The 17,052-nt window shown below is 43.9% G+C and overlaps 1 protein-coding gene across 5 annotated transcripts in view; it reads left to right on the top strand.

Moving 5' to 3' along the window:
* Myo5b (myosin VB) overlaps positions 1 to 17,052 on the top strand; it is a 265,550-nt gene that overhangs the window by 104,619 nt on the left and 143,879 nt on the right. For all 5 annotated transcript variants that reach the window (XM_021230890.2, XM_013118053.3, XM_021230892.2 and 2 more), the window contains exons 2-4: positions 5,232 to 5,342; positions 14,573 to 14,744; positions 16,838 to 16,982. In XM_021230890.2, coding sequence (XP_021086549.1) covers positions 5,232 to 5,342; positions 14,573 to 14,744; positions 16,838 to 16,982 — 428 coding nt within the window. The remainder of the gene's footprint in view (positions 1 to 5,231; positions 5,343 to 14,572; positions 14,745 to 16,837; positions 16,983 to 17,052) is intronic.

The following is a 17,052-nucleotide window of genomic DNA, read 5'->3' as shown; positions in this document are numbered from 1 at the left end:
TATGCTCTAACTCTGGCTTGCCTTAATTGGAGATGTTTGGCTTCTGTGCTCCTTTAGGGATGGAAGCTGATTCAAATGTTCTTTCCTCAATGGACTCCAGATAGAATTTATGCCTTGTGCTGGCTACTTTTATTTCAACACAGGTGACCTTCATTTGGGAAGAGGGAAGTCCAATTGAGAAAATGTCCCCACCAGATTGTCCTCTGGGTGATTTTCTTGATTGTTGATTGATGTGGGAGGACCCAGCCCAGTGTGGCACCAGAAAAAGTAGGCAGAGCAAACTGGTAACAGCACTCTTCCATGGCCTCTGCATCAGTTCCTGCCTTCAGGTCCCTGCACCTACCCAGGTTACTGCTTGCCCTGATTTTCTTCAGTGGTCAAGTGCTATCTGGAAGTGTAAGGTGGAATCAACCTTTTCCTCCCCAAATCACTTTTGATCATGGTATTTGATCACAGCAATAGAACCTAAGTTATGTCCTAGCTAACTGTTGACACTCTCTCTCTCTCTCTCTCTCTCTCTCTCTCTCTCTCTCTCTCTCTCTCTCTCTCTCTCTCTCTCTCTCTCTCTCTCTCTGTGTGTGTGTGTGTGTGTGTGTGTGTGTGTGTGTGTGTATTCCATTTTGTTAGGAGGTCTCTACCCACAGCCTGGGTTAAGTGACTCAGATTAGTATTTAGTTACAGCATCAAACACATGGGAATCAGGTGACCTTATTGCACTTGTACCCAAAACACAGGTAGGTGTGGGCAGGCGTAGAATGCTTTCAGCCACCAAGCTAAGCCATTTGCCACTTTTTTGGCTCCTCTTAGATAGCACCATCCAGACCGTTTTGGTTTTAGATCAAGGCTTCATTGTACCTGAATTGTCAGTGTGCCTGGTGTGTAACACAGAAACTCCCTGGGGGATTACCTTTATGCCTTCATGCTTGTTTATATATAAATGACATTGTCCTACATGACACTTTATTCATATAAAATACCTACCCAGCAGGATTTGAACCCCTCCCCAAGAAGATCAGTATTTCTCTGGGTGGGTGATCAGAGAGTGGAGGGCTCAGAGGCAGAGGCTGGGGTTCTTTACTCTGAGTCTGCAGAACCCCTGCACATTTAGCTCTCAGAAGCCTGAGCAGACTGTCTATCATGTCTAACCACCAGATTCTTCTGTTTATAATGCCACTCTCCTTGACTTGGATTTGAGATCAAGCTGACATGATTAAAGGATTTGACATGGGTTACCTTAGCATAAGGTAATGGAGATAATTCTAGGAAGAGTATCCTTCAAATGCCCATGTTCTCTTACTACATGTTTCTTCTTTGCTCTGAGGCTCACTGAAGTAGTGATTAGATTATGTGATTATTTTATCATTTGGAAAGTTAGAGGGTTTGTTTTATTTTGTTCTAATGTACTTCTCTGGATCTACCCCCCTAGAGATTTAATGATTCAAATGCAGGACATGGCTGTTAGCATCCTTGTGTTTTAAAGCTTTGCAGATAGTTTATTCTCCAGCCAGCACCAAGAATCACTTCTCTCAGTTTTTAGAGTGAAATGGGCTAGATCCAGTTACTGAACATAAGGCAATGTTTAACTGCTTAAGTACAGAGACCTGAGAACACTAAAGTAATTGAAGCAACAGACTTATGTCCAAATTGGTGCTGCTATCTAGAATCCTACTAGGATCCTGCTTTCCATACAACACAGTGTACATAGCATCACCCCTGCCATTCTGATATCCATTTAATTCGTGATAACTGTTTGAGGTAGATACAGTTTTTATCCTATTGTTCATCTGAGGAGGATGGGGTTCAGATATACACAAGAGCCCACTCAAGACAGTAAGTCTTGGCCGCTGAGCTGTCTTATAGAGCCCAGGCACCTGCCACAGTGCTGCACCACATAAAGGCATGCATATGTGGACAAATGGTGTGCTCTTGCAGACACTGTGTTTGCATTTGCTTGCAACGTTTTAGTTGAGAATGCTGGCAAAAGGATGCCTATATACCCATGAGGATCTCTGTACTCCCCGAAGAGGTTATTCAGACAAAGCACTCAGGCTGCTGGTTCTCAAGGTGCTTGTGCATTGGATTCATCTGGGAAGCTTCCACACTGCCTGATCCCCACCCCAGAGGTAGATGGAGATAGTCTAAGGTGTTGCTTGGCTTGGGAATTAATAATCTCCCGAGTGATTGATGTGTAGCCCGACAGAGAGCACTGTTATAGGCAGCCACTCTCCAGCTGCATGTTCGACTGCCACTGGAGACAGAGGCAAGGAGCAAAGGTCTGGAGAACAGCTCCATGCTAATCTTTAACATTTGATGTAAGCATCCCTAGTTAATATATGGAACTCCTCCCCAAATCACCTCTTACTTGGTTATAATAATGATATTTCACTTGCTTTTCATAAAGGAGTTAAGCGTGGCTAAAATGCGGTAGTGACGGATTCTGTAACTGTAAGAGTGAGTTTATTATTCTCAGAGTCTGCTGTCTTACATACAGTGAAAGTGCTAGAGGTTAGATCCAAGAGGAACTCTGTCAAATGTGTGAAAAGTAAGAGGCTGGAGGTAACTCAGTGGTAAAGCACTGGTCTAACATACACCAGGTACTAGGTTTGGTCCCCAAGTTCCTCCCTCACACACTCAATTCAGAACTGTTTCTGTCTAGCTCATAAGGCGGATCAGTGGTTAGATAGATCTGCTGCTTTTGTACAGGACTGAAATTTGGTCCCCAGCCCCTATATGATGGGTCACATGTACCTCTTGACTCTGGTTCCAGGGAATCCCATGCTCTCTTTGGTCCCATGCAGGCGTCTGCACATTTGATACACATAAACTCAGGCAGGTACACATACACACACATAAAAGAAGCTATGTCATGTTACAGCTTCCTAAAGGCTAGTAGTAACACACGACAAGAGAAGGTTTGTATACACCATGGTTTTGGATCCTCTGTAGTACAACAGTGTGGTGAACTTTAGGGGAGGGCTGCTGTTTGGTTTTTATAATTTTTTTAAATTAAAATTCCATCATTTCCCCCTTCCCTTTTCTTCCTCTAACCCTTCCCATGCACATACACCCAGCTCTCTCTCTCAAATTCATGGTCTTTTTAGTTATTGGAACACACGCACACACACACATACACACACACACACATATATACATATATACATATATATATATATCACTCAATATACAAGTACAACCTGCTCAGCCTATAATGTTACCTGTATGTATATAATCTCCAGGCTGACCACTTGGTATTAGTTAAGCAGCTTTGGGTTCATCTCTGGGGAAGACCACTTCTCTTTTTCTTTGGAAAATTGCATGGCACTTTCTGGTACCATGAAAGCTAGTCCTCCAGGAGGTGACTTTTAGGTCAATCCCAGCTCCAGGCTTCTGGGTCTTATATCTGAAGTGCATGATGTCTTCAGCAATAAGGACTTACCTTCTTCCATTTTGGGAGTCTCTTGGGTAGCCCTGACCAACAACTCAAAAGGGAGAGTTTCCTGCTTGAGGTTTTTCTTAGTCTACAACCCTTGAAGGAAGTGTTGTCAGCCCACATGGGAAGATTCCATTTCAACTGTATTTGTGTATGTTACACAGATTATATATAATCTCCTGTCTAAAGTTACAAATATATGTAATAATTGATTTTAGGCAGGGACATAACAGTATGCTTCCTTATAACTTTTCCATACATTATTACTGTATTTATCTCCCCCTTTTGCCCCTAGCTCTCTTCAAGTCACCTGTACCCTACTAGTCCCCTCTGTTGATCTCCCCGTGCCATGGTCCCCTTTTTCTTTCCTCGTTGCTGCAGTTACTCCAGTCTTTATACTCACGCCATTTTAACCGGAAGCAAGAGAGCCGAATGTAAAGGGAGCCATTTAAGTCCTATTTAGTACATGCACTTTGTCTAGCTGTACAGCATTTGCATCACTCCTTCAAGTCCCTTTCCTGTTCAAAGCCCCATCACACCTGGCTACCCTCCCTTTTCAGGTCCCTTGTTAGTTACTGTGGCACTTGTCTCTCCCTTTTCATTTAGGTTTGTTAAGAATGTTACATGACATAACAAAGTAGTGTATGTATATACACAAGCACACAGACGACGTCTAAAAGACTTTGTCTGGCATCTATGTAGAGTGCGTGATCGGGCACAGTGGCACTGGATGATGCTCTTCTGTGTGCCAAACACTGGGTTCTCCCTCAGGAGCTGACTGACTTTGTCTGAGGTTAACCCAGACTTGATGGTTACAAAGCTCTCTGCATTATCACCATGGCTGAGCATATGGTCAATAATCACGGAAGGTCACTCCTGTGTCACCACTTGACAAGAATGGTTATTTTCTCCCCTGCCAGGACTAGACCAAGGTGAATGACTTTATTCACTGGTCAGTGCTGGAGAGATTGAGAAGTTTGTACTGTTTGTGGTTTAAAAAAAATATATATATATATGGAACTGTTAGTTGTTATTGTGTGGCTGTGACAGAGGCCTGACAGAAGCAATGTGAGTAAGGGGAGATTTGTCTTGGCTCACAATTTTGGAGAGCTTGCTCATCATGGCAGGGCAGGCATTGTAGAACAGGTGAGATCACAGCAGCAGGAATGTGTGGTTGAGGCTGTTGACACAATTGTGTATACCATCACAATCCCCCAGCCCTGACTAGTCCACTAGTGTCAAGCTTTCAGCTAGGCCAAACCTCCTAAAGGGTCAGGGCCTCCTGGATTAGCAACACCAGGGCCCAAAATCATTTAGAGCTTGAGGAGATACTTTGGATTCATACCATTAACAGTGCCTTTGACTGTTGGCCACTTCACTGAATGTAGACTATCAGAACAGTGTAACCAGTACTGGGAAGTCTTGCTGTGCTTCCCTGTGTTTGGCTAGTATTGTTTTGTTAATTATAACATGCCCCATCCTTCTGTTTTACGTCTCCTTTTAAAAGGGTTGTGTAAAACCCCCATAGTTAGAACTAAACCTGTGTTCAGCTGTCTCCCCGGCAGAATTTTAATGCCACTGTCACGTTCTCTTAAGATTGAGAGGGTGCTGTTGTAAATTACTCCTATGAAATATTTATTATTTATAACATTGAATCATCTTGTGTCTTTTATGGGGAGCTTGGTACGTGGATGTTGCTGTAGGATGTTTTCCCCGACAAGCTCTTCATAGATTCTGACACATGCTTCCAGGGTTGGATGCTTTGCTTTGTGTCTAAGTGTCTTGCCTTCTCGTCTTTCAGTACACAAGAGTCTGGATCCCTGACCCAGATGAAGTGTGGCGCTCGGCTGAATTAACCAAGGACTACAAAGAAGGGGATAAAACCCTGCAGCTCAGATTGGAAGATGACACAGTAAGTGCTGGTCCTGAAGGTGGGGGCCCCAGATATTATTACCTTAGATTTGCCTGCCCATTGGAGCTTCTGAACTCCAAATTCCTTTGTCACTGTTGACCATAGTGTATGTAGAAAGTGACAAACCTTCGGTCTGCCCACTCCGGCTAGCAAGTGGAGTCCCAATGGTAGCTGAGGCAAGAGTCTTTATGTTGGAGTGGAGGGAACAAGTCTGCTGTGTTGAGGCATCAGCAGGAGGGAACAATCCCCAGGAACAGAACAGGTGTTAGGAACCTGGGCTCAGGGTACCTTGGGCCAACAGTGGGTAATGTTCATGCAGGATCTATGTGTGCCCAATGCCTGAGACCCCAGTGTTGCATGTGCACAAGGGAAGAAAGGTAAACCAGTGATCTTGGGATCCAGGTGGCCCGAGGCTCAGGTGACAGGCAGCCATTTTACACAGGGTATAGACAGGGAGGCTGGTTCTAAACAAAGTGGTGTGATGATATGAAGATCTGGCTTTGAGACAGACAGACAGACGGATGGATGGACTGCAGAGCAATATAGAGTGGACAGGAGGTTTGTGCTGAACTCCAGGGCCTGGAATGTCTGTACTGTGTCCTTTGCCTGTGAATTATTAACTGTCTTGCTGTTGCTCATTCTTCGAAGTATTTTGTTCTGTTTCCCACTCCAAATGGTTGGTTGAGCAACCTGTTATTGAACATTCTCCAACCACCAACTTGTTCTGTAGGAATTTGAGAGTGTCACTCTGAGTATGGCACTGGGGCAGGTGAATTCGAGTTGGTTAGCGTGTCCTTCACCCTCCAGCTGACAAGCTTTGCTAGTCAACTCTTGGTTTTGAGGGAAGAAACGAAACCATAAGCAGATGGACTCTTGTTTACCATGTTGAATAACTTCCCACCCCGCACCCAAAACAAAATGAAATTAGTCCACCCGCTTGAATGGAGTGCTTTCTGCTCCAACAGATTTCATTTCAGTTGGCCTTTTCAGGTGGGTGGATGTTGTTAAAAGCTGTACAGAGGTAACCTGGGCTGATCTGTCATGTTGCTAAAACAGCAGATGCTTGTGTCCCTGGCTGCACAGAGCTTTGACCCTGAACGACAAATCCTGTCAGCTGCCCATGGCCTGTCTCTTCCTCTCGGGCTATGAGACTGGTCACTGTGGAACCAGAAGAAAGCCTGAGTCTGGAGGTCAGAATGGTCTCTGAGCACACGAGTCTTTGTCTCTGTGGCCCGTGGCTTATGGCTGGCATGAAGCTGGTCCCAAAAGTGGCTGGGCACTGTCCACTGGAGGCAGGGATACAGGCACTGCAAGGCTGGGGGCTGAGTGCTTGAAGGGCAGTTCCTCTGAAGGTGAAGCCATCCTGTGCTACCCTCCTGGTCTCCCAGCCCCCAAAGTAAAATGGTGTTGGTTTTAGTGCAGAAACAAATGCAAGGAAGGTAGGCCAAATTTTCTGCTGGGAAATCCAACCTCAGGCTGGAAGCAGGATAGCAGGACCGCCTACTTCACTGCCAATGGCCGCCTCTGATGCGGTCTTCAGGCCTCTCACCATTCATCTCAGATGCCTCTCCCACTTTTGCTCGTTGGTTTCTTCTAGTAAGCTGTAGAATATAAATGTAAACAGGCGGTCCATTCCTAAGCGAACAGTCCAGTGGCATTTGCCCTACTGCGGTGGTTACCATGCTCTTTTTCCATATGGCAAAGCTGGCACTACCCCATTGAACACCTCTCCTGTCTTCTTTACAGCCCACCACTGTGCCACCTCCTGTCTTTGAGTCTGGCTCCCTAGGTACTTCATACAAGTACCATCATGTGGTATGGGTGCTTTTTCCTCTGGCTTAGTTAGGTCTCTTTTCATAATGTTAGATGTTCTGTTTGGCAGCCAGATGGTGACTTCTCTGGAGAAAAGAATAGTGTCATCTCTTTTTTCTCTCTAGAGTCTAGATAAGTATGACTTGCTTGTGTGTGTATACTTGGCCTGGTTCTCTGCTTTTAGATGGTGGTGGGCATTTGGTGGATGACAACCTTGGGTTGATGAGCACAGCCTCTGTGCTTTGACCAGAACAGAGCTCAGGACTGGTCAAATGCTGTCTCCTGGTCCCTGCCTCCCTTGCAAGCTGCTCCACTCCTGCCCTCTACTGGCCGGAAACTTCCGCGCTGAGTTTGTGTGAAGTGCCTAGCAGCCTTAGTGAGACTTCCTGGGTGAATGTTTGAATGGGAGGCTGCAGTGGAGCCATGCTACTGGCAGAGTGACCTGCTCTCCCTGCACTGTGATTCCTCTAAGCCGAACCAAGTGGGCTGAGGTGGAAGGATGTTATAGTGTTACCCAGATGTGGTGAGAGGATGTTATCCCATTATCCAGATGCCCACTTACTCAGAGTGCTTTAAATCTACCTAGGTCTTTTATTATTTTGAATATTTAAATAACTATGCAAAGAATCGTGCTGTTTGCAGACCTGTTCAGCCTCCACCCCCCTGCCAGTTCAAGGAAGCAGCATGTTTGCTTCAGGCACATTGTGGCCTCACCTCTGTAGGAACACAGCTGAAGAGCAATGCGGGAAATCAGTCTTCATATATCATGTTATAGGGCTGCAAGTACTTGGGGAAGCCCTCTGAAGTCAGAAATAGCTGAGAATGTTGGACTCTTGTAGCAGTGTTAAATCCAAGCTCCTGTTGTCAATGGCTAAAAGAAATCCACTCTTAAGTATCCTTTCCTTGTTCCCCCTGGATGCCCGAAAGCTGAGGAATCTGTGGCCTGGAGTGCTGAGTTTGTAACTCCTACCTCTCCTGTGCTGTGCAAGCCATTTCATTCCTTATCAATTTTATGTAACCAATGCCTCCAGCTTATCTGTGGGTACGTTTTTTTTTGGTGTTTTTCCCCCCCAAAATTTCGTATGTGATTGCCTCCTCCTGCCTGGCAAGGTCTTCCGAGAGAATCATTTGGAAATGATGGAAAGTCCATGTTTCTGCCCTGGATTGTGAAGATTGGCCTGAGTTTAAAGCTTTGCAGTTTGAAAATGGAAGGGCAGGATGTGATGACTGCTCTGGGAGGGAGGTCTGGCACTGTCACATGATCCCACTAACTCAGCAGATGACAAAGGCCGGTATACCGGGAAGGTGGTCTATGTTGAAGGCCTGACTGCCCCGTTAGGAAGTGGTGTAAACTTTAGGAAGGCCTATTACAAGGGATGCTGGAGACACACCCTTGAGTAAGCTTGAGATCCTGGTTCTTTATCTCTCCATCCTGGCTGCAGTGGGCTGAGCAATCCTGCCCTTGCATTCATTCTCCACCAGAAGGATCTGCATTGCTGCAGGCCAAAAAACGCATGGAACCAAGAGACCAGGGCTGAAATCTCCAAAACCCTTAACCAAAACAAATCATTTTCCTTCAAAAGCTGAATATCTTGGGCATTTGATTCAGAAAACTTATGGTTACAAACTCCGGAACTTAATGAGCTGAAAGTTAACCTTCAACACTATCCATTTCCTTGTTCCCACCTTCTGGAATTGTTGCCTGTAACATCTCCATGCTAACTGTCAAGCAGTTTATTGTGTGGGGAATGCTTGCTACAGAGATTTCAAAGACAGAAATGTGGGAATTGGAAGGAATCCAACAGGCCAGGCATTAGGGCATATGCCTTTAATCCCAGCATTGGGAGGCAGAGGCCAGTGGATGTTTGTGCATTCAAGGCCAGCTTGGTTTGTATAGTGAGTTCTAGGACAGCTAGGGCCATGTAAAAACCCTGTCTCAAAAAAGAAAAGAAGATTCAACAGAACATGACACACTCACAAGCAGAATATGACATACTAGCAGCAATGATGTTTTAGAGACATCATTCTAGACAGACTTATGTAGTATGAAATAGTTCATTCTATAGGACATTTGAAAAAAATGCCCTTGGCATGCTGCGACAGCTGTTTGGTCATCCATACAGATCTATGCTACTTACCACCTCCACTGTTTTCACTTTCCTGGGTCTGTGTCTTCACTAAATGGTGAGATTATCTTGCTAGGCCTTTAGGGGAGCAAAGTAAGAAAGGGTTCTGAATGCATGTTGCCTGCTGTGCTGCAGGGAGATGGCAGCGGCCAGTGTGAGGGGCACTGTCTCATTCTTCCTATGAGGGTCTTTACCGTGTCTGCAGGACCTGGCTTACTCAGAGGGACTACCAGTGCTACAGGCTTGCTTTCTCTGAGATAGAGATCTTGTGTGGCAAAGGCTGACTTTGAACTTGGAATCACACTCTCTCTGTCTTCTGAAGAGTGTTGAGATCACAGGCACAGTCCACACACTGTACCCAAACTGGCTAACCCTGAAGTCTTTTGTTACTGGTCAGTCGTTTCCACGTGTCACCTATTTGTTGCTTATTTTGTATTTGTTTCTTGTACCCACCTTTGTGTTGGTGTGGTCCCTTCTTGACTCTTGTCAGGTGATATAGAAACATGCCCCCTACTTAGTTTGTCTTTGCAAAGAGTGGTCTTGGTGGCAGTTTTAATGTTATTTACAGTGGAACTTAGGTGTGTCTTCCTGCATGTTTCTGCTTTTTGTGTCCTTCTAAAGGTCTCGTCCTGAAACTTAAAACATTTGCTCATTTTCCTTCTTTTTGGCTTTATTTTTCTCTTGGTTCCAGTTAAGATTTGTGTTAGTTTAAGAGAAGAACTGTCTTAATTTTCCCCCTAAGCATCTATCTAGTTTATTTACCAGTTGTCTTAGTTAGGGTTTCTATTGCTGTGAAGAGACACCATGACCATGGCCACTCTTGTAAAGGGAAAACATTAATTGGGTGGCTTACATTTTCAGAGGTTTAGTCCATTATCATCATGGTATGACATGGTGTTGTGCAGTCAGACATGGTCCTAGAGAAGTAGCGGAACATTCTGCATCTTGACTTGCAGGCAACAAGAAGTGGTCTGTCTCACTGGGAGTGGCTTGAGCATATGAGCCCTCAAAGCCCACCCCCACAGTGACACACTTCCTCCAAACAAGGCCACACCTACTCCAACAAAGCCACATCTCCTAAGAGTGTCACTCCCTTTGGGGATCATTTTCTTCAAAACGACCACATTCCACTCCCTGGTCCCCAGAGGCCTGTAGCCATATTATAATGCAAAATTTCATTCAGTCCAATTTCAATAGTCCCTATAGTCTAAAACAGTCTCAAACTTATTTAAAAGTTTAAAGTTCAAAGTCTCTTCTGAGATTCATGTAATATCTTAACTGTAAACCTCTATAAAACCAAAATCAAACAACAGATCTTATAATTCCAAAATATAATGGCACAGGACATCTATTTCCACTCCAAACCACAGGGAAGGGAGAATAGTGAAGAAATACTGGACCAAAGCAAGACTGAAAAATAGCTGGGCAAACTCCAAACTCGGCATTTCCACATCTGATGTCAAGTCACTCTTCGGATCTCCAATTTCTTTCAGCTTTGCTAACTACAGAACACTTTTTTTTTTCTTGGTCTTCTTTCCACTCCCTGTTGGCAGCTCTCCTTGGCAGGTATTCCATGATGCTGGCATCTCTAACGTCTTAGGATTCCCAAGGCAATTCAGGCTTCTTCACAGGTTCACTCAGTGGCCTCACTGGGCCTCCATTCAGGAACACCCTGACACATGCCTGGCCTCAGTGGTTTTTCTCACTCATAGACGGAGAGTCTATGACATCTTTCTTCCATCCTTGACTCTAAAGCCAGAACCACATGACTGAAGCTGTCAAGTTCTGCTGCTTTCTGGGACTGGAACATGACCCCCCACATTCAATTACATCTTCACCAGCTTTCTGTTTTCTATGGTTTCTTTCACTGCCTAAGCTTGGTTGTCCTGTAACTTGTTCTGTAGACTAGGCTGGCCTTGAACTTGGAGATCTTTTAATTATATACCTACCAGTTTTCTGGTTTTGACGGTACCTTCACTGCCTAAACTTGGCAGTTCTAGAACTTGTTTTGTAGACCAAGTTGCCTCAAACTCAGATCTGCTAGCCTCCTCCTTACAAGTACTGGGATTAAAGGTGTGTCCCTCCACACCCAGCTTTAAGTTCTTCTTTAATTTCTTTTCAAAGATTGGAAATTTAGCTGGGTGGGGGCTTACCCTGAGGTCATTACTCCCTTTATTCCATTTCTTAATCTGTCTATCTCCTTGAATACAGGATTTATCTCTATTCCACTTCCTGGTGGTCTTTTTCTCCTTAATAATCTTCAATTTTTTTCTTGCTCAGTTTGCTCCTTTACTATAAATCTTTATAAGCATGAACACTAGAGAGTCTGTACCAAGCTGTTTTGGGATTTCCTCTGCCAATGGAATTCATTCAAGTCTCTTCACTTTAGCCTCAGGAAGACTCTTCAGACAAAATATCACAAGAAAGATTTCTAAGCAGCCCATTAATATTCTCCAAAACCTCTTGATCCAGCCCCCTCAGCTTCTTCCATGCTTCTTCTAGGATGGCCCATTAAGCAGCACTTAAAGTGTTCAACTTCTTTTCTAAGCCACAGTCCCAAGGTCCATATTCCTTCAAACAAAAGTGTGGTCAGGCTTATCACAGCTATACCCCTGTCTTAGGGTTTCTGCTGCTGTGAAGAGACACCATGACCACAGCAACATTTAATTGGGTGGCTTACGTTTTCAGAGATTTAGTGTATTATTATGGTGCAACATGGTAGCATGCAGATGGTCATAGTGCTGGAGATGGAGTGGAGATTCCTAAATCTTGACTTGCAGGCTACAGGAAGTGGTTTGTCTCATTGGGAGTAGCTTCAGCAGAGGAGACCTCAAAGCCCACCCCTAGAGTGATACACTTCCTCCAACAAGGCCACACCTACTCCAAAGAAAGCCATACTTCCTAATAGTGCTACTCCCTCTGGGGTCATTTTATTTCAAACCACCATACCAGTGTTAAATGAAATATTCATTTTACCCATTTATTTGAAATTTTAGTGTAATATACAATTGCCTGTATGTGCCTGCATTTAACTTAAGTTCTTTGTTATATTCATTTATTGCCAATTTTAGTTGATGCTGTCGTAGTACTTAATTAATTAGTTGCTTTTCAGTACACCGTATATGTGGTCATACAAATCCCCCAAAAGTGGAACACGGATGTATTTTCTTGAAAATCGATGAACTGTTATAGCTGGTAATAGTGATATACATGGATAATTCTAGAACTTGGAAGGTTGAAGCAGGATGATGGTTGGGAGTTTTAGGCAACCCTCATGTACATAGTGAGTTTAAAGCCAGCCTAGACTCCATGAAATGATGTCTTAATAATAAAAAAAAGAGGAGGAAAGAAAGACTCCAAAGCATGTGTGCACACAGAACGCATTCAAACAAGTGGGAATTTTGACTGAAAGTTTAGTATATGGAATATATGTACACACACGTGTGTGCCTAAATTTTTTTCACCTTCCTGATTTTCCTTAATCACATATTTTTTATATTATGGTATAATTACATCACTTCCCTTTCCTCCCCCCAAATTCTCCAATATGCTTCCTCTTGCTCTCTTTGAAATTCATGACCTTTTTTTTCATTGTTACTGAATGCATATATGTATGCACATGCATATTCCTAAAAACAGCCTGCTTAGTCCATACACTGTTACTTTGTGCTTATTTTCAGGGCTGACCACTTGGTACTGGATAACCATCTGTGTGCTCTTCCCAGGGAAGACTGTTTCTCCCTCGATCAGCATTCCTTAGTTGCCCATAGTTCTCTGTGCAGGGTTGAGGTCTGGTGTTCTTTTTCCCAGCCACTCTGGCATGTCCATTGGTGTTATGCTTGTATAGCTCACGTTTGGCAGTATGTTGGAGAGACTTTACAGATGTGGCTCTGATATTAGTGATTCTTGATATAACACACAAGTCATGTGTATCAAAGTTAGTTGAATGTTTTTGAAATTTTCCAACTTATAGGCTGTGCTTTTAGAGTTTCCAAACAAAACCATGCTCAGATAACAGTTTTTCAAGCTTCCCAGCTAGTTCTGAAGAACTATGTAAGAAACGTGATGCTTACCTTAACAGGTAGCAATAGCCATGCTCATCTTGTTTAAATGTCCAAATACCCCATCTCTAAACTGTCTTTAGTAAATTACATATATACATCCATGTATTCTGTCAGGTATTTTTTGAGCTCTCAGTTCAAATGCTGAGTTAAACAAGACAACCGAGGTGATGTCCCACACCTCAGATGTGACCTTTGGATAAACTGTCCAACACCCCAATTACACAGAACTGAAGTTCCTACTTAACTTGCTACCAAGGAGAAATTATTGTCCTGGAAGAGCTTATAGATAGGCTGTGGAGCAAGAGGTGTATGTGCAAATGGTTGGGCTTGAGACATGAATCTGTTTACACAGGGCAACACACTAATGGCAAGATACTACAAATAAGAAGTGAGCATATGGGCAGCCAGACAGGGTTAGTAAGGAAACACGTGCAGTAGGGTCCAAGCACCAAGAGGGGAAGTGGACTACGGGGTCAGTCCCTAACCAAGAAGCTGTTTAGGACACCCACGGGTAAAGGGAAACTCCGTTTGCTTCAGTGGAATGTCACTGTGCATGTCAACCACATCCCATGCCCACTAGGAGTTGGCCAATACAAAATGAACTCCATTGGTTTTCTTGGGGGGGGGCTTTTGTTTTGGGGGCATTTTTATCTTAATGGGTTTTTTCTTAATTTGTTTGGAGTGTCTGTTTTGTTTTTGAGAGAGAGAGAGAGAGAGAGAGAGAGCATGATGAACTTGGGTAGGTAAGGAGGTGAGAAAGTTATAGGGGGAGTTGGAAGGGCAAAAACATAATCAAAATATATTGTATGTAAAAAATTGAATAAAAAAAGAAAATAGAGACAAAGCTAGTAAGGAAATAACAGTCTAGGCCAGTCTAGGAAGGCTTATTAGTTGGGAAGAAAGACCCTCCCATGCTAACTAGAATGTTAAGTCCAGTGTCACCTTTATCAAGCAGCTGAATACCCTTCAATCTGCTTATGCCACCTCAGTTCTTATGTGGGGCCTTTGTGTTTGGTGTGCTGGGATTATGTAATCAAAGTTCCACATGACCTGGCGTCTTATGGGAATCATAGGTATTTCGTTCATCTTGTCTTCTTTAGAGTATTGCTTATCGTATGTCTTATGATTTTGCTAGGATAGTGACCCTAGCCAAAGAGGTGGGATTCCAAATATAAGCCAAATGCTTCATAACTTTGCTCTTTTGTGTCTGCCACTTGCTTGTCACTAGATCCTGGAATACCCAATCAATGTCCAAAATAACCAGGTGCCATTCTTACGGAATCCAGATATCTTAGTAGGAGAAAATGACCTCACTGCCCTCAGCCATCTCCACGAGCCTGCAGTTCTGCATAACTTAAAAGTCCGTTTCCTGGAGTCCAACCACATCTACACTTATTGTGGTAAGTGGGGGCACATCTGGGTATGTGTGTGTCGTCTTTAGCCAGCACTCAGGAAACTCAAACATTCATTAAGAACCGTGACTCTGTTCCTATGCATATGACCCTTTCATAGGAGACCCATTGAGGGTTATGACTAGTGGGATGCCTGATGTTAATAACAGCTCTGCCAGAGAAGTGGCCACAGTTGGTTTAGGTTCTTGCTTGTAGAAGAGCAAGTCCATCGTGGTACCCTAACTCTGAAGCATGTGCACCACATGAGTTTTGTTTGCCCCTTCTGCTTGAGAGGACTGCCTTATCCACTGGTGTTCTTGCTGCCCAGGTAAAAATGCAGTGCTTGAAGATTTTGTTCAAGTGATGCGCAAAACCAATAACAAATGCTTAAAACATGAAGTCCTGAAATTTCTTGTATAGTCCAAATTTTGATCTATTCTCTCCCTCTCCCTCCTTCCATCCCTCCCCAGCCTCCCCTGTCCTTGGGTATTGTTGGATAGCATGTTGAGAACAGAGCCTTTCAGCAGTTATCTGGAAACAATGAGAGCCTCGCGGGGAACCAGACTGTGGGTGGGATGTCTGTGTTGTCCTGAAGATCTTGGCCTCATTATGACTGAAGTGACAGCTCAGGTGCCCAGGGGCTTTCCCACTTTTATATTCCACTTGGCCTTGGGGGTTGGCTACTTAGCCTGGGTGAGCTACTTTGCTAGGTTTTAGTGCTGAGAAGGAATTGCTTACAAAATCTCCTTCACCCCCCAACTAGTAGTGAATGTTAATTTAGAAGAAATACTGATTATCAGAAACTCCAGTAAAAAGACCTTTCCAATATGAAGCTCCCCTTTTTAGGGGAAAGGGCTAAATGACCATCAGTTTTCCAATCTCAGGTATCCCCCTGGAGTCACCTTGGTGTCTGTACAGACCAGAGGTTCCTCTGATGATCCAGTGTCCTATCAGCTCTCAACAGTGCCACCCAGGATTGCAGTAGTCATGGAAGTATTCCTCTCTGCTCCAGAGGGGGCTATGGTGTTTTGGGAAAATAGATGCACTCAGGACATGAGATTAAACTTTCATTTGAGTGTTCTGTGAGTTAAGTTGAACCCTCTGAAAAACAGAAGAACTTGTATGGCTGTTCTCCACAAGATAAGCCTCAGTGGGATCTCAGGGCTCTGATCCCTTTCAAGCTGTTTCTTTTTGTTTGTTTGTTTTCAAATTCCAATTGAAAGGGAACATATTTTTTTCTTCCTGCTGGGTCACTAGGAGGGAACATAACACAGGAAATTTCTCATCATGGCAGGTTCCCCCCTCATCTTTCCAAGATAATTGGAAATTTTCCAGTTTTGTACCTTAGTCCATGGGTCTTTAGATTTATGGGATTAAATCTCATGGGAGAGAACAAAAAGACATATTGCTATCATGTCTTGAAGATGGAATTAGATTTTTTCCTTTGTACATTTTCACCTATCCACAAGAGGTTTAAAACCTTAGCAGGATTTTCCTCCTCACCTGGTCAGCATCTTTCAGCCCACTGCAGTGCAGATTTTGGGAGATTCAGGTGCAGGGATGTGGGTGTGATCCAATAGGGAGAAAACACAGAGGCTCACATGCAGGGCACTGCTCTGTTTTCTTAAGGATAGCCCAGATCCATGTGTGTGTTGTCCCCACTTTATAGAAGAGGCAGCAGAGGTACTCAGAGACTAAATAAGTACCCAGTGTTCACAGTCACTGGTGACTATGAACTGATGACAGTCAATATTAGACGTTAAGACAGGTAAATTGTACTGTCCTCAAGTTTATATTTTTGTTTAAATACCTCATATATAATGAGGGGAAAATGTTTTTGCTGGATTTCAATTCTCAGAGGGAGTTATAAGTGTAATGCCCTCTTCTCTCTGGTCCTGCAACACTTTGTGTCTATGTTATGAACTCAGTCATTTAGTTCTGTGAGTATTACTGTATCTGTGTGTTCTATGGGACAGACCTGTGTCCTGTTCATTCTTTTCACTACAAGGGCCTCCATGGCAGTTCAAAAGTTGACTGGTCACACTGTCCCTTTGCCTCCACACGAGAACAGTGCTTTAGACCAATGTCTTGTCTGTTCACAGGTATTGTGCTTGTTGCCATCAATCCATATGAGCAGCTGCCAATCTATGGACAAGATGTCATCTATGCCTACAGTGGCCAAAATATGGGTGACATGGACCCCCACATCTTTGCTGTGGCAGAAGAAGCCTACAAGCAGATGGCTAGGTGAGAGGTGTCTCAGCTCAGCAATTCCCTGAGAGAGGCTCATAAAATGCGGGGGCCTACTTTGCTTGAC

This window comes from Mesocricetus auratus, unplaced genomic scaffold (assembly GCF_017639785.1).
Source record: "Mesocricetus auratus isolate SY011 unplaced genomic scaffold, BCM_Maur_2.0 Super-Scaffold_6730, whole genome shotgun sequence".
NCBI lineage: Eukaryota > Metazoa > Chordata > Mammalia > Rodentia > Cricetidae > Mesocricetus > Mesocricetus auratus.
This window is presented reverse-complemented; position numbering and strand designations above follow the sequence as displayed.